Source organism: Phodopus roborovskii, unplaced genomic scaffold, assembly GCF_943737965.1.
Source record: "Phodopus roborovskii unplaced genomic scaffold, PHOROB, whole genome shotgun sequence".
In the NCBI taxonomy this organism is placed as follows: Eukaryota; Metazoa; Chordata; class Mammalia; order Rodentia; family Cricetidae; genus Phodopus; species Phodopus roborovskii.
The window spans coordinates 3,977,442-4,004,401 of record NW_026126721.1 but is presented as its reverse complement, the minus strand read 5'-3'; the positions used below and the strand labels follow the sequence as shown (position 1 = coordinate 4,004,401).

The following is a 26,960-nucleotide window of genomic DNA, read 5'->3' as shown; positions in this document are numbered from 1 at the left end:
GTGTCACCAACACAGTAAAAATTACCCTCTTTGCAACTGACATTATTGTATCTAGAAAGTAGAATATGAGGTTGAGCAAATAATAGATCATTTTAAAGGAGCTGTGTCTACCAAGAGTACATCTAGTACAATATTACGATGAAGCCATCTACATTAAAACATCGGGGGGGGGGGAAACATGTAATTCTTGAACTCTCAGAGATTTAAAAAATGAAATTTTTGTTAAATTTTCAAACTAAAAGTAATACGAACTCTTATATTATGGAAAAAAAATTGGAAAAATTTTAAAGGCACCTTCATTCTCACCACTGCTAAACAGGGCCATCATAGTAACTGCATTTTCTTCCTGTCTTTTTTGTGTCAAAAACTATATATATATATATATAGCACCTCCTTCTCTAGAGTTTGAAGCCTTATTGAATCTTTATAATCTGGTTTTAAAGTGACCTAAGAGAGCCATTCTGAAGGGAGCAGCAATTGTCACCATGAGTAGCAAGAAATACAGCTCAGATCGACATCTGACCCTAGCTAAAATTTAAAACCCTTGTCTTGTGGTGGATAGCCCTTGGATATTACTTTTTAATGCCTCCTTCCTCCACGAAATAGGCTCTGTTCTGTGAGATAAACAGCTACACTGGCATTTAGTAGATCTTAGACATTCATACATATATGCATGCATGTGACAAAAATGTTTTGTATTTGGGATAAAAAGATAACTCAGCAAGTAAGAACACTTGCTACTCTTCCAAAAGATTCAAGTTCAGTACCCAGAACCGAGGTTAAGTGGTTCGCAACTTCCTGTAACTCCAGTTCTAGAGGAGTTATACCTTCTTCTGGCCTCCACAAGTTTCTCTCTCTCTCTCTCTCTCTCTCTCTCTCTCTCTCTCTCTCTCTCTCACACACACACACACACACACACACACACACACACACACACACACACACGCGCGCGCGCACATATACAAATCAAAAGGAAAATAAATCTTTTTTTTGAGATAGGGTTTCTCTGTGTGTGTAGTCTTGGTTGTTCCAGAACTCTCTCTGTAGACCAGGCTGGCCTTGAACTCACAGAGATCCCCTACCTCTGCCTCCTGAATGCTGGGATTAAAGGTATGCAAAAAAGGAGTTCACCACAACCACCCAGCAAAGAGAAATCTTTAACAAAATGTTTTATGCCTACTGTATGCTTTGACTTTGTCTTGGCACAAGGGATACACTGGTGAGCAAGATGCCATTGAGTGGGTATCCGTTATTATCAAGGTTTCAAACAGTATCAATAGATTCTGAGGAAACGTGAGCTTGCTGTTTATTTAAGTGACTGGGTTGGATGGTTTTACGAGAGGCTTGGCAAATCCCTGTGATCAGTTCTTGATTAAGGGTTGTGACTTGATCCAATCCTGATGTTCAATTTGATTGTTAAAGTGGATGGAAATTGTGTTATGTGGGACTTTAAGAGAATATATTGGTTTGTGGAAATGAGCAAATAAGTATGTAGTGAGTATGGCCTCTGTGCCTGAGAGCTTTAAGACAGAACCCTTTGGATTAAGAGACAAGAGCACAGTGCCTGTAGTGGTGATTGTGTAGGATCTGCAGTTGAAAACATGTTGTACGTCAGTGCCATCAAATTTGTGGTTGAATCCCATCCCATGGTTGAATTACATCCCCTTGATGTAAGCAGATTCAACCTGACCCATATAATGTTCAGGCATTTGCCCAGCAGGCCCTCCTTTCCTCTTTACAAGAGAGCCCCCCCTTCCAGATTCAGCCTGACCTCTGATGCTGCCAGTTTTCCATTAGAGTGCTCTACTGCACTAAATGGTCTTAGAGGAGGCAGTAAGAATTTTATTTCTGAAGGAACAATATAGGTGAATAGTAGTCTTTGAGAAGGGTAAGGACTGTACTATAGAAACTTGGATTCATTTTTAAGGCAGGCCCTGCTGTACTTTTTCCCTAACCTTTTCCCATGAACTAAGAGGAAGATTAAAATTCCAACAGAAGGAAAATGGCCTTGAAGAAATACCTTGGGACCAATGGATTTATTTCATGTGTGACTTAAAATAGCTTGGGTTTCTAGCACTACATTAAGCTGTATTTCTAATGAATTCTGGTTACCCTACTTTCTCTTCAGCTTTGGATGGCCTTGCCTACAGACAGAAATAGACTAATTGCTACCATAACAGTTTTACTGTCTTTCTTTGTGAAATCTCTGAAATCTCACATTTTAAAGAGGAGAAGCCAGAGGCAGAGAGAAGCAGCTTTTCTAGCATTATTTCTTTGGTCCCAAGGGTCATATTCGGGATTGAACGGCATTTCTGGGCTGTGAGCCTGGGCAAGTCTTATTGGTTTTTCATACCTCTAGGATTCATAATGCCATTTAGGCCAGTTGTAAGCTCATTTCTAAAAATCAATGTGCTAAGGTTATTGGGCAGTGAAATGTGGTTTCTTGTCCTCACAAATGTGGGCCTATGATAAGATGATCTAAAAGTGAGGATGAAGGGCCTTTGGTCATTTGGGCTGCTCTGGAGTGTAGGGGAGTACAGTGGACATCTGCAAAGGGCCATGTTGATGGGAGCCCATCATGTTGGTAGGGAACATTCTTGTCACAGCAGGGTCCCTCTCTCACAGCATGTGAGAAGGATGCCAGGTTCACAGATGTTTGGCTGAAGTACTTGCTATGACTGGGCCTTTTGCCCTGCAAACCCTTCTTTGTGAGATGCTGAGATGCTGTGAGGGCAGGTGGGTGTAGTTAACTACAATATTTTTGTGTGTGGCTTAATCATTTTCCCCTCAACATTATTCTAGAGAATGCCAGACAGAGACAAGAAGGCATTGTGAGCAACTCCATCATGTACTTCACAGAGGAACCCCCTGAGTTGCCTGCCAATAGCCCACATCCACTGAAGCTGAGGCGCATTCTGAACCTGAGCCCTTTCACTGTCACTGACCATACCCCCATGGAGACAGTCGTGGACATCTTCCGGAAACTTGGGCTCCGGCAATGCCTGGTGACACGAAGTGGGTGAGTAACCATAAGGGAAAAGAGAGTGCACTATGGCCAGGTTTAATGTGTCTGCCCTTAAGGAACTCATGGTCCGTTGGGGTGGGCCAGTCCTTGACAGATGAGATGAATGTATTGAGATGAAAATGTACATGAGACTTGGGAATTTTGAGCAGAGGGAAGAGGGAGAAACTTCTAGGCAAGACTACAGTGTTCTAGGCTAGATTATTGCCTGTATTCAGTCTGAAGTTTGAGTCAAAGGGAAGAGCTAAAGAACAGCTTGTTTCTTCTTCTATGTGACACTTGGCCTAGAGAATAGGTACAGCTAGTTCTGTAATTCTGTGACATAAGTGCTCCTCAAAACCATTGTAGTATGCCAGAAGGAACAGCAATCAAATCACAGGCATTAGAGGGAAAATCGTCTTAGGTACAAAATTCCCAAAACCTTCATCAATGCTACATCATTTAAAAAGGATGAGAACTTCTAATTGGCAGGACAGGTATCTTCCTCATTCAGACTGAGATCACACTGCCCATGGATTTCAGAGGTGCTCTCTACTTTCTCACATTTGAAGTGTCCTTCCTAGATAGAGGATAAACGTCCAGGTGAAACCCATTTTTACACTTTCCACCCCAGGACTTCTGGTCTGTGAGGTCTTGGGTAAGACCTGAGAAGGGGAATTTTTAACAAGCTCCTGGGAATCCCACTTTGAGAAACACTGAATGAATATGTGTACTTGGGTTTCCTACATGGAATAAACACTGCAATGATTGCCCAGGCCATGTCAAGTGTATATATAGCAGTTTCTCCTTTCCTCTAAAATAGTCTGATGTCAGTTATCATTGGAATTTCCAGTTCAGTCAGGAAATTCTGCCCACAATACCCACTTATACCTCATGGAGCCCCATGAAGTTTTCCTGTGAAGATCTGGGTGCTGAAATTGGCTCCGAATGTTCTAAGAGAAAACAACTCTCCCTCTCTCTCTGGCTCTACATGTTTTAAACAAATACAGATGCTGATACGTTAGTGCTGGCAAGGGATCCTTGTTTGTGGGGCCTTTCATCTTCTCCTTGGGCTTTCAGCCAGGCCTGACTCAAGCCAGCTCATGGTTTTGATGCGTTCCATTGCCATGTGCCTTCCCTGCTCTAGTGGAGGAGAGTCTGAGCCTGTCCCTTGACCTGATTGTCTGCAGGCTATCTCTGGGCCTAGGGCCCAGAGTATTCATAAAACTAGACTAGGAACCAGAGATTCTTTGTACACAGAGTGCTGGAATCTAAGAAGCCTTCAAGTACTAAGATCAAATTTGGGTTCCTTTTTCCTCCTAGAGGTTCTAGAAAGGGAAAACAAGTCTGGATGATCATATCAGTTTTCCCTCATTCTTGTTGGGTGCCTCCATCCCCCGAGGGATCTGGACAGCATAGCTGTCTCAGAAGACTCCAGTTCTTCCAGTCTGCAGTTTAGGTCCTTTGTCATAAAACTGGCTATTTGTAATTCACTGTATTATCACAGAGTACCACTCAAAAAAGCTGGAGTTCACTTGACTTAAATCAAATAGGATGTTTACTGCTACTAATGAAGGCTGTCCGGTTTGATGTTGCTTCCTTCTGGGTTGATGTTTTGCCGATGCAGGTCAGGGCATAATTTATGCTAAAAGCCAAGACAGATTTAGAACATGTATTTCCTCAGTGCTCCTGGAACCAATCTAACTTGCAGACTTTATAGTCACAGAACTTTATGAAGAGGTTTTCAGAATGATAAATGCTTTATTTTTTGTTGTTGTTTTTAGTTATGGTGGTGGTAACGGGAGTGATCTCACTAAATTGTCCAGGCTGGCCCCTAGATTCTGGGATCCAGTGACCCTATTGCCTCAGCTTCCCATGAGCCATGTTCAATCTTTAGGTTCTATCTTTAGGGTTAAGATAATAAAACATAAAGGGTATGTGTATAGAGTTTCATCACTTTGTAATTGATAGTGGCCAAGGAGATATTGCAAGGAGATATTAACCTAGTCAGTGTTTTTACTGAGCATCTATTGTGGCTGAGAACTGGAGAAGGCTCAAAGGGGTTTTAAAACAGAAGGCCAGGGAAGTAGCTCAGTGGTATATCACTTAATATGTGCACAAGGCCCTGAATTCCATGCCCAGCATCACACAAAGTGTTAAAAATGAAACTCTCTTAGAGAAATGAAAATCAAAACAAGTCTGTGATGCCATCTTACACCTGTCAGAATGGCCAAGATCAAAAACATTGATGACATCTTATGCTGGAAAGGAAGTAGAGAAAGGGGAACATCCCTCCATTGCTGGTGAGAGTGCAAACTTGTACAGTAACTTGGGAAATCAGTATGGCAGTTCCTCAGAAAATTGAGAATCGATCTACCTCTAGACTCAGCAATACCACTTTGGGATATATACCCAAATGATGCACACTCAAACCACAAAATAATATTCATTAAATGAATGTCTCTTGGGCCTAGTGGCTCCAACCTGAAATCCCATGTACTCAGGAGGCTAGCACAGGAGAATGACAAGTTCAAGGTTACCTGTTGCCTGGATTGCAGAGTGGGTTCAAGATCAGTCTGGGCAACTTAGTGAGACCCTATTTCAAAAGAAAAGAAATGAAAATTTGAGGGTTGGGAACAGGATTCTGTGGTAGAGTTCTTATACCTTGTCATCTAATAAAGAATAGGGAATCCAATTTAAGCAGCATCACCCAAGGTGGATGTTTCAGAGGTATTTATCATGATCTTTGTTTTCAAATAAAATATGTGGCAGAAGCTGAGTGAGGTAGTTAAGCTGAAGCACTGTTTACATGTTGAAGATGGTCAACTGTGGGTTCCTTGCTAACAAAAGAGCAACTAGAAATGTTCTGTCCCCGTGAGCTGACCTGCTTAGATTTAGTTATTGATCATGGTTTGATTATATAATATATATATATATATATATATATATATATACAGTGTATTATAACTACATGCTATGAGCTTCATAGCTATCTTTTTCTTGATTTTGAAAGAACTCCAGGTTCCTAACACTTGCAAATACGCATGCTTTTCCACTTCTGGCTAATGGTCTCTTGCACTAGAATGCTTTCATCTGTCCTTTATTTCTATCACCATATTTTAACCTCAGAATGAAGAGGTGGGCTTGCCTTTATTTTTATTGATTCATTTTTCTTTTATGGCTATTATTTTATAATGATAACAAGAATAATTTAATTATCACCACTATTATTAATAATAATAAGAGATGTATGTGAATGTACATATGATATGTTTGGGAGAGAGTGAGTATGAATACATGTGTACCAGAGCTCATGTGCGCAGGCCAGAGGACAACTTTTGAGAGTTGTTTTTCTCCTGCTGTCTTGTTTGAGGCAGAGTCCTGTTCCTTTCTTGCGGTGTACTTAAAATTGCCTTCTCTATAAGCATCCAAGGTGATTCTTCTCTCTGTCTTTCATCTTGCTGTAGAAATTCTGGAGTTACAGGTGCATGCTACTGCATCATGTATTTTTTCCCTTTTGGGTCCCAGAAATCAAACCCCAGGCTCAGCTTTTCACAGCAAGCACTTTTACTTGCTAAGTAATCTTTCTGGCTCTCTTAAAGCTTTATTGAGATAATTGCATAACCTGTAATCCACCTATTTAAAATGTACAATTAGGTAGTTCAAATACAAAATGAATTTTGAATCTATCATCACCATCAAAGCCAAAACATTTCCATTACTTTAAAAGGAAAACTTGTATCCCTTAGATGTCACCTCATGTGCTAGTCCTAGGCAACCACTGATCTACTGTTTTAGCTTTGTGGATATGTCATATTGATGTGTGTCATATACTGTGTGGCCCTTCTTGTACCACTTGGTATAGTATTTTCAAGATTTGTCTCTGTTGAGGATTGTGTCAGTACCCTATGCTGTTAGTGACAGTAGACCTTTGAATTGTATGGATAAGCTATCACTCATATATTCATTTTTCTGTTGATAGACATTTGGGCTGTTTCCAGTTGGGGCTATTGTGAAAGAAAATTAGTGTGTACGTTGCTAAGCAGACATGTTTTCAGTATTCTTGACTAGATAACCTGGAATGGGGTTGTTTAATCATATGGTCCCTCATTTTATTGATTTAGTCATTTCCTCCCTCCATATTAGTTTTGGAAATGGGTCTGAATAAGTGATAACATTTGGTAGTATCTGAAGAAAGTTTGGTGATTACAATTGTGTGGGGGGGCAGGGGCAAGAAGCAGTGGCACTAGCAAGTAACAGTTATAATCTGGATAATGTACAAGACAGGTCACTCCCTACAAAGAATGGCCCAATTACCACTAGTATCAAAGTGGAGAAGTCATGAGTTAAGCCTTGATGGAGTTCAAAAAAGTAGAGGGTATCATCTAGATCAAGGTTAGAAGTCTTTCAGCTACAGCTATCTAGAAGGGATCCTCAGTGAATACTCCCAGTCGGCTTTAAATGGTGATCTCTTCCAGCATCAAATCTCCTTGCTAGCTCTGTTGTATCCTTGAAATTAATTAGTACTGGCAGAATGAGAACAAACTGTATCTGACCCCCAAGGGAAAAAAACTGTCTTCTTTACCTGGGTCATGTAAGCCTGTGATATGTCTCAAGCCTCTGGAGTATTCTCAACAGCTACATATGACTCTGAAGACCCAAGCGCAATATTTGACGATGCGGTGATATTTCTACTGAAGCATGGTGACTGACCACATACTGGGTAACAGTGCCATTGGGAAAATCATTACCTCTCATTGAATGAATCCAGGGGCCCTTATTATGGCAGTTGATCCCCAAGCAACTGAGATAATTGAGTTGGAAAAGAGGATTTTCAGGAGGTACTAGCTGAAGCCATGTCCATTCCTACATGAGAAGTCCAGAGTGCTTCACTCCCTTGGCGGTGGTCACACTCATGGGTAGCTTCCCAAGAGAAGCCAGCATACCATTACAAGAAGAGTGTCAATGTTTGGTTCCATAAGGTTGTTTAAAGACTAGAACAACATATGGAGAACCCACTAAGTTCACTTAAGTCAGTTCTACATATAATACATGTTTTATAATTTCACATGTTATGGAAAGGGAAGCATTCAGGGAATTGTTTTATCACAATTGTCCAATACAGGCAATTGGATTCTTGGCAAAGATTCAATTGTCTCCCTCTAAATTTCCATAGTAAAGCCCTAACCCTAATTTATGGCTGTTATTTGGGGAGAGGCACTAAAACTTAAGGTTAAATGAGGCCATTTTCTTAGATCCTTAATCCAACAGTACTAGTGTCCTTTAAAAAGAGGGAGAGCACAGAGAGGAGGCCATATGAAGACACAGCAGGAACATGATGGTAACCATCTGTCATCCAAGAAGATAAGCCTTGGAAAAACTGGCCCTGCTGGCACCTTGATCTTACACTTAATTCAACCACCATGTCTATGGCATTTTGTTACAGCAGTACAGGCTGAGTGATTCCAAGATTGCAAGTCAGCTTGGCTGATTTGGCAGAGCAGCGTTTCTGATCTACTAAACAGCTTCAATTCAATTGTACTGCATTGTGATGCATTGCAGACATATATTTTGCTGAGTGTGGTATGTTATGCCTGGTAATTCCAACACACAGGAACCTAAGTCAGGAAGATTGCCTTGAGCATATATATGTTATCATATATATCAGATATATATGCCATTACACACACACACACACACACACACACACACACACACACACACACACACACACACACACGATGGCCAGAATTATAGAGCTCAAAGCAGCTTGAGCAGCTTGAGTTAGAGTCACAATTCTGTGCTCTAACCCATTCAAACACCCACCCTCCAGTTGCTGTCTAGCATGCCTTTAGAAGGCCCTCTAGCTGCTTTCCTCCCTCCTAAAGATGTTCCTGTGACAGAGAGTGTAGGGAACAGTATTTATTCACTTCCTTAATGTGACAGAAGAAGAAACTAACACCAGAAAGATACCACATTTTCTAGATTGTTTAAGTTCCAGTGTGGTCCAGTCTGAGTTGTTCACCAACTGTACCTGACATGGTTACCCTTTGGACAAATGCAGCTTTCTTCTTATTAACTACTGGTACAACATGATTTGGGCAAATTAGGCTTGAGTTAAATGGCAATGTATTGTATCTGTGATTTGTTATTTTTTGGTTTGTCATCATCATACACAGCCCCATGAGTTGGAGGCCTGTCATTTTTATTGCTCCATAATTCTGAACAGAGGCTGCTGTAGCTTGCTTCCTGATCCCTTTCTCCCATTGTGATGGAGATTGAACAAACTATTATTTTCACACTTAATCCAGTAATGGAGTGTTTTTTTCCAAACAAATTGTTCACGTTGTCTTTGAAGAAAAATTTGCTTCACCAACAGGTCATGATTTGGTCCCTCAGAACATATTTAAGTACTTAATGAAACAATTAAAACAAGGTTGGCACGAATGTTTGTTCAGATGGGCACAGTATCATCCAGGAGCCTTATTTGCATCCCAGTTTCTATTTAAATGGGCACAGTATCGTCCAGGGAGCTCTATTTACATCCTAGTCTCTGTGAGCTGTGCTCCTAGGTTTGTACATTTCAGATAACCCTACACTAACAATCCTGAGGACTGGACTCCTGGCTCAGTTGATAAAGTGCTTGCTATGCAATCATGAATTTGTAACCCTAAAACCATCATTAAAAGTTGGATGTGGTATTGCATATCTGCAACCCTAGCACTGGTCAAGGAGTAGAAGGAGCAGTAAACAGGAGGGTCCCTGAAAGGTCATTGGCTCTAGCCCAGCTGAATCAATGAGCTGTAGGTACAATGAAAGATTGTCTCCAAAAAACAAGGTGATTAGTAATGGAGGAAGACCCATAAGTTGACCTCTGGCCTTGATACACACATTCACAACAAACAAGTGCAAAACCACATATATGCATTTGCATGTGCATGTGTGATCACACTCATGCACAAACAAAAGGAAATGGAGGGAGAGAGAGGCAGACAGACAGACAACAGACCACAGAAACTGACACTTTTATAATTAAAAACAATGGAATTTTGGAAGAGGATATGATGTGTGTATTTGGTCAGAAGTATATATTGTACTTTATTGAGCCAGTAACATAAAATTAAAAGTAGAATAATTTCTTTTTGATACAGTCTTACTTTGTATGCAAAACTTGCCTGAAGCTCCCTATGTAGGTCAGGCTAACCCCATATACATGGCATTCCTCTTGTCTCTGCTTACTTGGTACTAGTATTAATATGCATACACTATCATGTCTAACTTAATTTCTTACACTCTGCAAACTCTTATAGTTGGACTTTCTATGGTGTAATCATGCTGTTACAATAGCTTTCAGAGAGTTCTTTATAAATTGATTACAATCTTAAAATTGAAGTCATTGTGTCAGTCACTGTCAGTTCACAGCCTATGGAACAAACAAGCTTGTGGTACCAGTGGCTAATGTAATAAACATTTATTTTTTTATGCTAGGCATAATGATACATCCTTATAATTCTACACTTGGGATGCTGAGGCAGGGAGATCAAAAGTTTGAGTCTGACCTGAACTACAAGTTCTAGGCATGGGTTGCATAGGGAACCTACATACAAGCAAAGAAGACTATTTTTTCTCACTTATTACCTCCTATGTAGATTGCAGGTACAGGATCCTCACCACAGTCACTCAGGGATCCATACCTTTAAATCTAGTGGCTTATGTATCAGTCTTCTGTGCATCAGAGTCCTTCCCCTGGCTCCCTTGTCCCTGGATGCCAGTTGAGGAGAGTGAGGAAGAGTACAAGAGAGGAGAACTGCACAGGAGACCTGAGAGAGGCACCTGCCACCTTTGCACACAGGCCATTGGCTCGAGTTCATTCTATTGGTCCTGCCTAACCACAAAGGAAGCTAGGAAATTTTGTCTGCCCCTGAGCCTGGTCATGAGTCTCTTCTGTCAGGCTAATTTCTTTTTTTCTGTTTTGTTTTCACTCCAGGAGACTTCTTGGGATCATCACAAAAAAGGATGTTCTGAGACACATGGCCCAGATGGCAAACCAGGACCCTGAATCCATCATGTTTAATTAGTAATAAGGCGGCAATATTTTGAGAAGACCAATAACTATATAATTTTTAAATAAATAATCAAATGGTACATTATGATCCCAGTGAAAGACCATCTGCTGAGGGCAGCATAAATGAAATACTTGTTTGAAAGAAGGGGGAGAAGGATGAAATTTTTTTAAAAAGGCAAAAGCATAAATTAGTAGGCATTTTATAACCTAACCACTTATGAATTCCAAGCTATGTTTCTTAATGCATTTGCTAACTGCTTTGGGAGCATGTGGAAGATTGTAAGTGACATGAATTATACAAGGACAAGAAACTTTGGTCCCTTCACTCAAGGTTGATATTTGTGATTTTGGAGTAGTATATGTGAAACTTTGAGTCTAAAAGACAAAGAAGGATGTCAGCATGCCACTGCTATATATTGGTTCCTAAAATTTTGCTATCATGTTAAGGAATTATAGGGAGGATATTGTGCTTACTTTGTTGGAACAGAAAAGAAAATTAAATTTGGACACAGTGAGAGCTACAAGCAGACCCTGATGGGTCTACTCATAACCATGTCATTCCTTGCTTTTCTTCTCAAGCCCATTGTCTTGCTTCTTTATCAGTCTGAACCAGTACCAGTGGTGCCCACCATAGTGAACATGAAGAAACCGTTTTTCTACAGGAGACCAATAACTTGAGACTTGACAGTGAACTTTTGGAACATATAGTGCTGTGTGGACCTTCCTCTCATCTAAGGGGACACATATTTATTTTGAGGGGACACCTGCCTCATCACTGATTTGCAACCTCAAAGCATTGGCTTCATTTATTTATATGGTTACTTGTGTATTTGATACCTAGACTAGTCCAGCACCTGCCACGGATTATTGCCTGTGTGCTCCCAAATTGCTGTAGCGTGGTTTTTTTTTCCAAGTAGCATGTGCAATACTAAAACACCCAGCTACCCAGTGTTTCTACTTAACTTTCTTCTCAGGTCTTTCAGCTAGAGCCATGATTAGAGTGAGGCATATGAGTTCTCAGTGGGAACTCCTCCAAATGGATTACAAGAGAAACAGTAAATTGGTTCTAAATCTCTTCCATTCTCTTCTCTGTAGGATATAAAATGTCCAGTTTTAATGCCTAAGCATGTACTTTCATAATAGCAATCACAGCACAGGACAGAGTTACATTTTATATAGCCAATTGAAGCATTGGGTACCTTTGTATTAGAACTTAATGAGACTTTTATTCTTTTAGTCAGTACTTCTGTCTTTTCTGCAGGAAGGAAGTAGTGTTTTAGGTCCATTGTGTGATCTGTGTAAGATTTATGTCATTTGCCATTTCACTTCATCTTTGCCTCTCACTTTTCCCTCCATCATCGTTTTAATGTCATTGGCTATTGACACATCAGGTACATGTGCACTTGACTTTACGTAACAGAAAGTACAATTGACAGTGAGTCTAAGTAAGGAATCTGGGAGTTGGCCACTCCAGAACTGTCTCCATACTATTTCCAGAGACCCTAATTCTTCTGGTATTTCATTTTCAGTTTCTTTTTTTTTTTCTGTCCTTTGGCTTATTGTAAAACTGTTGCCCAGATGCCAGGTGTGATGTACACTTTCTGTGTGGGAAGAGAGAAGAGGCAAGTGACAAGGTGAAATGTGTGTTTCTTGGAAAGATAAGCTTTCCCAGAGATGTTGTGCATAAAACCATTGTCTGGAATTCTGTCACATGTCCTGTCCTCCTTGATATATATGAGCCAGGAAGGAAAAATTCTAGCTAGATACATTACTTTCTGAATGACATTTCGATTCTCTTAATAGGGGAGGAGGATTAGCTTTGGGGAGGGGAATATATCTGTCATATTAAATTCCATCATCATGTCCCTACTATTGTATTTTGTGTCATTTTTCACTCTCACATCCTTGACAATCCTTCCAAACATCCCTCCAAACATTCTTATAACATGTTGTGCATCTTACCCATTCTTTCACATTTGAGACAAGAACTAGTTCCTAAGCTGAGTCCATTGCTCAGGCCTAATAGGAATTTTAATTTTGAATAAAGTCTTAGTGTCAAATGGGTTCTGTGAATCTTCTTACTGTTACAAGTAATATATAGTCTGAAAAGCAAACATTTTAAGTCAGATCATGCTGACATCTGTGGAATACTATTTGTGTCTGTTACTTATTGTCTTCTTCTGAAATAACACTAAGTAGGCACATCAGTGTGACAATATTCAGGTAATAGTAGAGATTTTATGCCTTGGTTTGAGAATGAAGTTCATTGTCTCATTCACAGCATGTAAAAAGTAAGTAGTAGATCCTAATATTAGGGTTGTTATTAAGTTTTGCATGGAACATTTATAGATGAAGCAGAATTCTCCTGAACTGTAAATTCTAAATGTGAAAGATTACTTCATGTGGTTCCCCTCTTTTGCCCAGGTGACTCCCCTCAGAGTTGGTCTCTAATGAAAGGAGAGTATTAGTCATAGCCTAGTCTTCTTTAATCTATGCCTCCCAACCCCCATGGTCTGTGTGTGTGTGTGTGTGTGTGTGTTTGTGTGTGTGTGTGAGAGAGAGAGAGAGAGAGAGACAGACAGAGACAGAGAGAGAGAGAGAGAGAGAGAGAGAGAGAGAGAGGAATAGGTAGCTTAAAAGGCAATGCACAGCAGCAGTGGAAGCATCACTAAAGAAAGGTCAGCAAAACGACATAGTTCCCCTCTAATCTAGCAGAGTCCGAGCAGGAACACAAGGGAATAAATTTACTTTGGGCCAAAGTTATCAAGGGGAAATTGAAAGCATTCCATCTTTCTCCTAGTGTTTACCATGGAGATTCTGAAACTCACTGAAATAATTGAAAGTGTGATTGGATTGAAATAAGCCAGTCTTCTTTTCATTTGCAAGCTGATCCTCTAATGTGGGACCGAGGATCAAAGCAGTGGCCAGACAGGCAGGTGTAGGTAAGGATGGATAGTGTGCTGTGGAGACTGCCTTCTTCCCAAGGAGTCCTCTCTTTTGTCATTGAATAAGCTTCCTTGGGAACTCACTGCCCTGCTCTTTGTCACTCCTTTTGGGGGAGGGGGCAGTTGAGTTAGGGTTACTCTGTGTAATTATCCTGACTAGCCTGGAACTTGCTCTGTAGACCAGGCTGGCCTCAAACTCATAGAGATCCATCTGCCTCTGCCTCCAGAGTGCGGAGATTAAAGGTGTGTGCCATTGTCGCCACCATCACCACCACCTATATCACCTCAGACTCTCTTTGTTGTTCTAATGAAACCTTCCAATAGGAATTCTGAGGGTATTTGCTGTGTATCCCAACATAGAGCTCCTATCCACTTGGTGGTCTGATAAGACCTGGGACATGAAGGCAAAATAAGCATCTTTCCCAATAATTTGCTCTTTCTCCTTTCCAGAACTAAAATCTTCAGCCATCTGCAAAACATTCTGGAGTCTTTCTCAATCCATTCTTAATACTAAAACCAAGCAAAACAGAAGGTACAATGGGGAAGGTGTTTTCTGATGAGTAATACCATCTATTGACGTATACAGTCCTCACTGTTCCCAAGAACAGTTCTCTCCTCAGTACTTTCCAAAGGTCTTACCAAGGAAAGGATGTAAACAGATACATTTTGAGCCTGATAAGTCACAGAAACTGGAAATTTGAGAACAATTTGTTCTATTTAGGTGAGAATGGTTTGGTTACTTTGAGTTATCAACATGTGTACATTCTGCTTAGTATTCATTATCAGATGCTCTGCTGGAGAAGATGAGAAACTCATAAAGGAGAACGATGGAATCCTTATGTAATTGCATTATTCTACCTTTCGATTTGGGCAGGGGTTTATCAGACTCAGCTTCTAACCTTTGAAATGATTTACATGAGTGCAGAGCCAGTATATCTGACTTGGGAAATATTAACCAGATCTCATTTTACCAGCATGGTAATAACTATTTATTTGCCATGCTAGGTGTGCTGGGAATGAGCCTATGTGTGATTTTATGGGATGTGTTCACATTTGGTTTTGCAACAACCATCTAGTAATGTGTTTTTTTTTTTAAACTGTAACACTGTGTAAGCATTGGAACCTTATTAAAAATTAAATGTTTGAACTCTTATTTTTAAAACGAAAACAAGCACAGTTCTCAACAAGCATGTTGTAAGTGGAAGAGAGGTGATTTCACTGCACATTTCTTCCCAATAGGCACTGCTGAGACCTCCTGGTGATGGTTGCTGACACACCCAGCCACAGGAAAGTCATGCTCAGCAAGACTGTTTTACAGATTGTGATGCCAATGTGGTTGGATTTAAAATCTCTTGTTCTTGGCTGAGTGGGCAATGACTAAATCAAAATTCTGACCGGGCTTCTAAATTTCCAAAGACGGGACAGGCCATCTGTGTGTCTGTTCTGTGTTGGAGGCTAGGAAGTCCATCTTGGCATTCTTTGTTTTAATGAAAGTGGAAACCAGAAGGCTTTGCATTATGTTCTTCCCCACCATCTATAACTTTTTCTTTTTTAATGAAAGCTTGAAAGAAAATTTATAATGATAAGAAAGAACCAAAGGATTACCCAGAAGTGGTGCTCATCAGTATGTGCAGTGAAAGGAGTTTTCCTCTGACTGGGGAAGAAACCAGTTTTTGGAAGGATTTCCTTGACAGGAGATGTCATCAGGTGCAACTGTCCTAAGATAGAAGGGATCCTAGCCTGCTGTGGTCCTGTCTAGGGCAAATGGCTACAGATATGGTAGGGCTTGGAGCAAGGGCCATCTTGTTTGAAACACGTTTCTTTTCGGAGGATGAACCTGCACTAAGGGATATCTCAGGATCTTGAAGGATGAGGTAAAGACTCAGGGTTTAAAGGAGTGTTGTAATTTGACTTGTGCTTCTCACAAACCACTCTGGCTATTGGACAGTATATCTGGAAGTCAGGTGTCTAGCTAGATGAACAAGGACGGAAGCTTGTTCCAGTCAAATTCATGAATAAAGGCTTGATTCCTATGGAAGAGCCAACAAGCTTTTTGGTAGAGTGGCTATATTGACTGAGATGATCTAGATGAGACAAGGATCTTCATATGGAAATGTTGATGGGAAGCAAATATTAAGCTTTTAAATACATAATTCAGCAGAACCTATAGGGTTAGAAATAGAAATCAGGACATTGATGTATCAGAGACAATAAAAACATTCAGGGAGTTACATATACATAAATGTGAGATACCCACAGGACTACACTTGAGTTTCAGTTCCACCAAGACCTAGCTGAATGACATTTTTTAACCTTATAAATTGTATTACAGTGGTGGTTCTCAGTCTCTGGGTTGTGACCCCCTTGGGGTTGCATATCAGATATTCACATAAGTAAAATCACAGTTATGAAACCTCAATGAAAATAGTTTTATGGTTGGGGTCAACACAAATATTCACAGCTTAGGAACATTGAGTACCACTGCCTTAGAGCCTGGTTTTTCCCTATTTCTTTAGATTGAGATATGTCTTCTGCCCATTAGCATATCTGTGAGAATTAAATATAGGAACTACTATAAAATCTTGGCATAGAACATAGCCGTGCAAATGTAACTATTACTTTCTTCCATTATGAAGCCTTCCCATTATCTTTAATTGGAAATTCATTTAGTGTTGGTAAAGAACACACACACACACACACACACACACACACACACACACACACACTCTACTTTGATAAAACGTTCACCAATTTAAACCACGATTGGGCCAGCCAATTGTTTCTCTTTCGAGCTCCTGTCACTAGTTTTGCAGTGAAACAAAACAAATACCTCCCCACAAACCAATGACAATTCCAAAATTCTCACCTTTTAAAGAGTTTTCAAAATTGTTTCTTGGTTGATTTCAAGTTCCTGGGAAGAAAGTTACAGAAAAGGAAACAAAAGAGATTCTCATTTTTTCTGTAGTTTTATATTAGCTTTGGGAAAAAATCATTGATATGAATGGATCATATATTGATCAATTTGCAATTTGAAACAAGAAGATCTCATGATAAACAAGAATTGTGCAAGTGGCTTATTTTCAATGTAAAACCTAATTCCCACTAGCTAGACAAAAATACAGTCTCTAGCAGTGTTAATGTAGAATAAGTCTGTTAGTATTCATGAAAGAACAAGCTTTTGCGGGTATTAGATATTTCTCTTTAACATGATGCAGTTAAAAACTAAAGAGTGATAATGAAAAAACAGGGTTTGTCCCAAAGATGACAACCTATCAGTATTATTTCTGGGATCTCAGCCAGAATGGCCTCACAAAAGTCTGGGTCATGCATGGGGTTCCTGGATTTTTGTAGGTTGAGTCAGGACCAGAAACTTGCATCTCTGCCTGGGGCCATATGCACAGTGCTGGCACGCCTATGCTTGTGACTCTTCTCAGTTCATTGGTAGTTAATTGGCTAGAAAGAAACTATGTGGAGGCAGATAGGGAGCTTCTATTTATGGCAGTTCCTCAACATTACATTTCATTAAAGAAATGTTTTTTTTTTTCTTTCTGAATGAACAATAAGCAAAGAGCACCTTGTGGGGATTTCCAAGCCCCTTTAGTCAGGGTTTGGCTTACAGAATGAAGGGAGCAGTTTATATGTGATTCCAGCATTTGTTATGGAACACATTATTTCAAAGATTAAACAGCCGTCCTCAATCCAAACAGATTCTGTCAGAGAAATTGAAAACACATCCATAAATTCTCAGTACACAGGCTGCCTGATGGGTTGGGTCCAGAGGATGCTTGGTGATAGAACATTCCTTACTTCTGCATGCTCCCTGCTTATTTCCAAAGCTCACGTTCTCAGGACTTTCACCTGTTTCTAGCCGATGCAAATACAAGCACAAACTGGAGCCCATTCTGTTTTAATAACAGATTTCCTTTCCTGCTATTTCTCAAACTTCAGTCTGTTAAGGAATGGCTGCTTGGTGATTTACAGGATCAACAAGGAACTTTATCCAGAGAGTTGCCAATCCCAGTTGTTGCCCCGGGCAGGTATTTCTACAGGTCATTAAAGAAGTCGGGGAAAGAGAAAACCTGTGTGAGGTGCAGATGGGCTGTTCACAACTCCTGCAGGATAAACATGGTTCTGTGAGATGATCCGATATGTCAGATGGCAAGTGGATTCTGTAGTTCACTAAATGGTGGCAGGAGCATGGGAGCTCAGGACGTCTCCGTTTTAGTTTCTTTCTAGAATTTCTATCTGCGTGCCTGAGAGATGTGAGTTCAAGTGAGTGGACAATAATTACATCATGTGTATAGTAGAACTTTTCTTTACATTCTACCGACAGTTTAGATTATGCAGCATTAGGCCTATACTATCAGGAAGTGCAAGGTCATATGCAAAATCTACCTGTGTCCTGGTCTGCAGAGCTGAATCTCCAGTTTATCTACCCAGCTGATTTGTGTGTGGAATAAAATTTGAGAAGCCATCCAGATGGAGTTTTACTGCCAACTCTGAGATAAACATTCTCCAAGATTCCCTCCCAAAGGAGGGAGTAATGGTCACAGTGACTACAAATTCTTCTTCCACAGCTTCCCAGGGGCTGGGATTATAGGTGTGCTCCATGATGCTTAGTGAAATATTAGTGTTGATTTAGATATTCACAGAGAATTAAGTGAGTTGTGGTGGCTCATACCTGTAATCTTAGTACTCCAGGACTGGTGTGGGGTGTGGTTGAGGCAGGAAGATTGCCTGGGCTATTACATACTGAGTAACAAGCCAAGTAGTTCTAAGGCTGCCATAGCTTGTCACTCACTGGTCTACAGGAATGGTAGTTAAGTTCTGGTGGAGGTAAGGTGCTAAAACAAGCACGTACACAGTGTGCGCACACACGCACGCACGCACACACACACACACACACACACACACACACACACACACACAGAGATACATGTGGATACTGTCACTGGGAAATCAATCCCAGGTGTAGAAGGGTAGAGAGATTGTGAGAAGGATTGGAGAAAGCAATAGTTTAAGTGTGTCTGGAGAAGGATAAACCAGGACAATGCAAATAAATAAATAAAAATAAAAACTTCACCCATGCCCTGGGTTGAGCATCTCTATTTCAAGTTGGAGGATTTGTTGTTGTTTATTTCATGTCCTTTTTGAATTTTTAATGCTTTGTAAAGATGAACATTGTTCTGTGATTAAATGAGCCCCCATCTGTTTATATCTGAAGCCACATCCTTTGCTTCAATTTGATCCCAGGTGCTCCTTTATTTTTTAATTGCATTTCATATTCAACTGTGTACCCATCCCCTTCTCTGAGAGGGCTGGCCCCTAATCACTACAGTGCTTTTACCACTGCAGCTGGGACTTCAAAGGCCCCAGAAGTCATATTGAAATATGAGCTCCAAATTGTCCCTGAGAGGGAAGCCAGGCAAGCATCGTTAGTCAAGACTCATCAAGGGGACAGAGGGAACAAGGTACCTCGGCATGACATGGAGGTGAAAGAATGCAACCTCATCCTCAGTCGTCCTCCACTCTCCTGGTCCATTGCACTGCCAAGGATGATAAAAATCCCACTGGGACATAACATAATGCAAGGCTGTACATTGGTCACCAAGAGTGTGTGGGCACAGCCGCCTGTGCCCGGGGGGGGCGGAATGTTTGTTTCAAGCAAACATTCACAGCAGGAGCTGCCAATGGAAGTAAAAAAAAAAAAAAAAAAAAAAAAAAAGGACTTCCACAGACTAGACTGCACAGACTGACATGGGAAAGTATAAACAATGATTACAGGCTCCGCAAAGGGGCTATTGTTGGGTGAAATCACATCATCTGATTTGGGTTTTGGTTGTGTAATTATGGGACCTAGAGAATGTAACTGCAAAGCACATGCTGTTTCCAGAATGGGCAGGACCACGTGAGTTCCTGACAGTTTCAAGTCTGCACTTTGACATTCCTGTTGGCCTCCAAGAGCTAACAAGAGCAAGCCCTGCTTTAAATAGAAGCTTCATTTTAAGTTCCAAACCACGGTCTCGGAAAGCAGATGGGGCAACTTGCACTTCTATTTGCTTTCTTCGGCCTGGAGCTAATACAGAATATTGATTCCTAATGTGAGAGCTTTGAGGGCACAAAACTGGGATCAGCTTTCTTGGTCAAACTGAAGTTTCTCAAGGGCAAGGAATTATGCTTCCAGTGGCAGTTTTAGTGTTTTATATATTGATGATTATCAGTGCCTGGTTTTAAAAAATGGATAAAATGCAAAAAGCCTGTTCTTAAGCAATAAATCAGGGAGTTATTTTGGCAAAGATTTTTTTTTTTTTTTTTTTTTTAGAGACGTGGATCCCAAAGAGATCCATCTGCTGTCATGTAAAATATCACATAAAACTCTAAATTCCAAAAGAAAATGAAATGGGCTTGGTATTGTGTAGCTTGAGAGTAATTCCTTAGAGACCCTGAACTTCCAAAGGCTAAATATAAAACTAGAGCCTGAAGTCACTCTGTGTCCGGCTATATCTTTGATCAAACTCAACCTGTAGAAGAAGTGTGTCAGGTTCTAAATGCCACAGAGAGTAAGTATTCATGAAATCCATGCCAGTGACTTTACTGAACAGGTCACATCAAAGATGACAAAAAAAGCCCCACTAACTGGCATGTTCTTTTGGGGTTCATTATTAAGGGAGAATAGAAACAAGATTAAATTTCAGTATTTCTGGATTTGGTTACTAGATGCCCGCCTCTCTTTAAACCTTTAAGGGAAAGGTTTACTTTACTAGAAACCTACTCAAATGTACATCCAATAGCCTGGACAGTCTAAGGGACCTCGGAGAGTGGAACTAAGATGGATCCCTGGTGCACAAAAGGACTTTGGGAGCACATTTCCATGGAGGGATACTCCCTTAACCTAGAGACAGGAGAGAAGTCCTAGTACCTACTCCAAATGACTTGACAGATTTAGATGACCCCTCCAAGAAGGCATCACCCTACATGTGGAATGGAGTGGAGGATGGAATGGGAGGGTGGTTGGGGAGCTTGGGAGGGAGGAAGAGAAGGAAAGAAGGAGGGACAGAGAGGGAGCTGGGAGCGGTATGTAAAATAAGAAAAATAAATAAATAAACCCAGGCTGGAGAAGATAAAAATATAGTTGGACTTCCAGAGACTCAATCATTACCTTCAGAGAAGTAATTCAAAGCATTATTATTTTTATTTACTTTGACCTGCATTTATTTTATACTTTATTTATTTGTTTATTTCCATGCCATAAGTTTCTGTTCTTCAGTTTCTTCTCTGCACCTTCCTCTTTTGGCTTTGGAACAATTTGTTCCTTTTCCATACAAATCTTCTCCATGAGGCAGGGGAGCTCATGGATGGGCTAATTGGGCCATGAGCTCTGTAGGTTCGTGGATGCTTCTTAGTCCCTTATTCACCTGGATGTGTTCAGTGACCAGAGAATGCATATAAACCCTTTCGTTCAGCTGACTCTTTGCATTTTTAAGCATGTGCATAAAAAAATTCAGCACTCTTTTTGGACTGCCAACCCTGTATTCAGCCCTACTGTTAGGCCTGGGTGCATCTACAGCTTCCCAATTTTACCACAGCACATATTATTTCTTTAAAGTTACATCTTTCAGACACTTGATAGCTTTTGGATATGCATACCCTTGATTACCTGAACAGTTTCACAAGTGTGTGTGTGTTTTTTTTTTAAGTGAATACAAAGCTTTGAACTTTGTAGGGTTTCCTGGGTCGAGAGGAGTGAGCCATCTTCGTAAGTCAGCATGGAAATCCAGTCTTGAGCATCCTGGTCTGCTCAGATCACTCAGTGTCTCTGCCAGTGGCTGGGCCCTGTCACTTGAGGCCTCCTCTTCATGTTGCTCTGCAGCCCAAAAAGGCCTTGGGTGATCCTGAGCTCCAGTCATACTCAAAACTGCAGGTCATCAATGTTTCAAAGGTAGACACTGTTTTCAATGTGTCTCTGAAGGGATTAAGGAACTGCTAGTCCAAAATTTGCTGTGATGAGGTATTGACCTCAGAAAGTCCCTCTAAAATTCATTTTTTTTTAAAAGCAGGCGGTGATATTCCCATGTGAATGTGCCCTGTTTTTTTTTTTTTTCTTTAAGTATTAGGAATGTAACCTGTGGCCTTACACATGCCAGACAAATGCTTTTCACTAAACTATGTCTGAGGTCTTTTTGAAAATTTTAATTTCATAAAGGGTCTCGGAAAGTTAAAAGTTTATCCAGTTGGCTTTGAACTTACTCTGTAGCTCAGGCAGGCCTTGAACTTGTGCTCTTTCTGTCTTGGCCTTCAATTAGTTGGAATTAAAGGCATGTGCCACCATAACTTGTCAGTTATCTTTTTAAACAAAACAGAACGACTTTCATTATTACCAGCAACAAAAGAAAAAATTAAAAGAGAATTCTACATAGATCTCATTAAAATAATTCCTTGATCTTTCCCACATAACTTAGATGATTTTCCACTGCTTATAACTCTTCTTTAATTTGGTAAATGACTCTGTTTATTTGGGTCTTCATTCCTTTATGAGCCCCTTCTATTTCATAAACCTATATTTAATAAATTTGTATGTTTTTCTCCTGTTAACTCAATTTGTGTGATTTTAATTCTCAGGCCCACTGGGTCTCTCAGAGGCTAGAGATGGGAGGCTTTCCCTCCTCCCAAGGCTTTTCTCAGAGAGTCAAGCAGTCAGAAGCAAAATGCTATAAATGGTATTGGGATAATGAGCATATTTATTGATCTTTTGTAAAAAGAAAGCTTTTTATGTGCACTCACATATTTCATGTTAGTACCAACCTCCCTAAGAGGCCACACACAGCTACTTTAGTCGACTTCTACTCTGTAATGACTGCAATTCTCCTGGAAGCCACATCCTGTGCCCGGAAGAGTCCATCATTAAGACCCCAGAATTTAAGATGACAAACTTGTTTTTGTTCCTTTTAGTTGCCCAGAGCCAATATGACAAACTATATTCCTTCACCCAAGATGACACAATCAGAATTTCAAGGCATGGTTACAAGGCACTGATACTTAGTAAAACTATTAACACTGAGATCTTTTTGTTGATCTTTTTTTCTTTTTTCTTCCCAAGCTCTGGCTTCATGTTTCCACCACTTCTATGCTTGAACTAAATAGTGCCATTTCCCTTCAGTGTGTGCCAGCCAATGCATTCTGCAGAGGCTTTGAATTCTCATGGTTCATCCCTCCAAAATAAATACACTTTTTATGGTTAGCTTTTAAACTCACTGTAAAAAGGTTAAATAAATCTTTATACACTAAACTACATCGTTTCTGACAAATAGGGTTAGTAGGCTCATTTGCAAAAGCAATCACTTCACTCATCCTCTTAGGACTAAAAGGTATGAAGGCACAAGAAATAATTAGCTTTGCCAAAAGTGAATAGCAATTTTATTAAGGCTCTGACTTAGGATCAAATTGTCTCTGGCAAAGGTGAAGATAGTTGAAACTTACATATATTAATGAACTTTAACTTTGTTATAAGACAGACATGGTTTAGGGACCAGAATCTCCTACTTGCTAGCTATGTACCCTTGGGCAAATCACACAGCCTCTGTAAGTTTTTGTTTACTCATCTATAAAAGACATGAATTCATCTGTCCACATAAACCTGCTGAACACAATAGCTGACACAGCATGAATACTGTGCCATGCAAATAGGATTGGTGGCAGAGGAATTACATACTCACTGAATCCATGTTCTTCTGGGCTCACACATTCCCTACATTTCCCATCTTTCTTTGAAGATAGGTGTACACATGTGCTGGCTTTAATTGATGGCATAGAAACAAAAATTGATTCTCAAAAACTCTGTTGTAATCCTTTACGGGCTTCCTCTTTTGGGCAGGAGTGGATTTGACCTAGGATGACCTTGGAAGTCATGTGCTGAAGACAGAAGCACTGATATCAGCTTAGGCCTCTGAAGGACTGCAGTGGGGAATTTTCCTGTCGTCTGTTTGCATGCTCAGTATTGAGCTATGAATCTGTGGTACTGAATTAGTTCTTCCTTGAGAGTCAGTTTAATAAAATGAATTATCTACTGAGAGTGAGAAGTTATTACCAGTACAAAGTCTTAGAAGGCTGGGCTATAGTGTAAAGAAGCCAGCTGTACCAGTTCACAAAGAACTAGTTAAATACGCAAGAATTCTGTGAGTCATCGTACTTTCTAGGTTGCAATGAGCCACAATGAGAATATTTACACCATAGAAATTGAGAGGCACTATAAATTAGGATTTTATGTCTTTGTTAGTGGTGGGGTTGCTTAACTGGAATGTTTGTCCATACCACTGGTAGGGAATGTATCATGTCCCTCTTTGCATCAGCCTAAAACTTCATAACATCGTATATTTGTGTGACCTAAAAGTATTTGTGATTAATGGACCAAGATCAGAGTTTAATTAAGACAAGAGATACGAAAGTGTGGTAGCTTATATCTAGGGTTGGATGGAGTATAAGGTAAAGGGGAAACAGGAAGTGCAATTTCATTCCTGCCCTTTGTAGGGATTTATTTTTGTGTCTTGAATCCTAGAAAATTTCAGGTTTCTTATCTCCTTTACTTCCTTTATAGGTTGTCAATTGTCCATCTTCAAGTGGATGTTATACTCCCTAGTGGCAGGTATGAGGGAAGTGTCTTAGTGTCTTTGTGCTCCTGTGATAGAGGCTAGGGCTAATACAAAGAGAGAACTGTGTCCATATAGGCTTTCTCAATGTAAACCCTGAGACAGAGTCCAGTACAAACTAATCATGTTGAATGTGATGCCAGACTACAAGAAAGTGGGAGAGAAGTGAGGCTTGGAAGGGCAAACAGCCCTCAAAAGGGGGTATGAACCAGCACACTGTTGCTGTGAGCACCTGGGGGGAAATACAGAACACACTTCAAAGTCATTTCTCCAATAAGAGATAGTAGGCTATGTCCTATTAGCTCTCTTTAGACACTGGTTGGTATATATAGCACGATAAGCCTAGGACTCCTATATGTTTTTGAGACAACCAAATTGTCTTTGTGCTATCTAGCCCCTGAGAGTCTCTGTTCTGGCATCACTTCATCAGAGGTGAGCTGACAAAGTCCTCTTGATCAAGACTTTTCATGTGTTCCCTTAGCCTCCCTTCACTGTGACTCTACATTTTTCACCTGACCTCTGCACACATTTAGTTCTCCGTATTCATACCAGAAGAAAGACTTAAATCAGTCTTGATACTTACATAAATGGAAGGGGCAATCCTTTATGCAATGTAAGTATAACCATTGTAGATTAAATGTATGTTTTTTGGAATTTTTGTCCTTGATAGAATGTCACTTGCCAAACCCAACATGACTTCTCACTACTAAAACTGTAAAGTAATAATTTGTGTTTTAACCTACTCTTCCTTTAGTAATTGGTCACTGTAGCATTATGGAACAAATATATGTCCAATATTTCAAAATTATCTATATTTTCACTGCCTTTTGAGGATCCAGTATAATTGCTTGTTTAGCTGTCTTTGTTCAACTGGTTTCAGGAATAAGCTTGTGGACAAAGTATAAGCAAGTCACGTTTGGGTTGACTACTCTCTGAAGCTTGCTCTGGTGGCTTCTCAAGGTAGAGACCCTGACCTCACTCACACACAGTGAGGCTGCAGGGTAGACCATTGATGGAGGGAAATTGGCTGTTCATGGCACCTGCTAATTGTGGTCCAGTTATTTCAGGATTAAGTGCTGTTTTTGATCACCTGCACTCTTTTTGGTGAATAATCCTTCAACCAAATGATTAAAAAATCTCTTTTTGAACAAGCTTAATTTAGAGTCAATTGAAATGTTAAGATTTTTCCCCCTATGGTAAGTGCTTTCAAAGCATAAGTAACAACAGTGCATGTATTCACCAAATTGATTATCTAACTCATGAATAGGTTTCATTCTAAATAATCTTTCTTTAACGCTTTCCTATGCCAGTCAAGCTCTCGACCAAGCACCTTTTTCATTCATTGACTTTGGAATCTTCATTCTGAGTTGAGTGCACCATAGCACCCACTTTTTGTAGATGAGGGACTAAGAGTTGGAGAGGTTATACGATTTATGGAAGGCCACATGACTTATGCACATCCAAGCTTTATTGTGAAATCAAACAAAGTCATTCCCAAGCCACACTTCTAACCAGTCATGATATTGCTATGGTCTTCTTGGAAATGACTCATTTGTTCAGAGAAATAGTGTTGAAGTTAGAATCTGACTTTAACTGGCCATGGAAGAGAAAAAGTATCAAGAGGCTAAATCAAGATCAGTCCCTGTGTTAAGGCTAACTGTTGCACATTTACTTGGCCACAAGCTTATGATGAGTCTGTAGTCTGTCTGTCTGTTGCTATATGTCTGTCTGTCTTTGTAAGTCTATCTGTCCATCTGTCTATGTCTCTCTGTTTAGAGGTCTGTCTGCCCCTATGTCTGTCTGTAAGTTTGCCTGTCCTTCTGTCTATCTCTGTCTGTTCATCTGTCTGTCTGTCTCTAAGTCTCCATCTGTCTGTCTGTCTGTCCATCTTTGTAAGTCTGCCTCTGTCCATATGTCTATCTCTGTGTGTCTGTCCATCTGTAAGTGTGTCTGTCTGTCCAGTTGTCCACCTGTGTGTCTTTGTAAGTCTGTCTGTCCATCTGTCTGTCTGTCTATTAAGTTTGTCTGTCTATCTGCCTGTCTTTGTAAGTCTGTCTCTGTATTTGTAAGTCTGTGTCTTTGTAAGTAAGTCTCTGTCAATCTGTCTGTCTCTTTCTGTCTATCTTTTTAAGTTTGTCTGTATCTGTCTTTTAAGTCTGTGTCTGTAAATCTGCCTGTCAGTCCATCTGTCTCTGCCTGTCCATCTGTCTCTGCAAGTCTGTCTGTCTCTGTCTCTAAGTTTGACTGTCCATCTTTGTAAGTCTGTCTGTGCCTGTCTGTTCATTGGTCTGTCTGTCCATCTGTCT

At 40.2% G+C, this 26,960-nt stretch overlaps 1 protein-coding gene across 2 annotated transcripts in view; it reads left to right on the top strand.

Annotated features, from left to right (window-relative positions):
- The window catches only part of Clcn4 (chloride voltage-gated channel 4), a 68,061-nt gene extending 54,618 nt beyond the window's left edge, over nucleotides 1-13,443 (top strand). For both annotated transcript variants that reach the window (XM_051174862.1, XM_051174861.1), the window contains exons 11-12: nucleotides 2,803-3,019; nucleotides 10,989-13,443. In XM_051174862.1, coding sequence (XP_051030819.1) covers nucleotides 2,803-3,019; nucleotides 10,989-11,079 — 308 coding nt within the window. In that variant the 3' untranslated portion in view covers nucleotides 11,080-13,443. The remainder of the gene's footprint in view (nucleotides 1-2,802; nucleotides 3,020-10,988) is intronic.
- The last annotated feature ends 13,517 nt before the right edge of the window (nucleotides 13,444-26,960 follow it).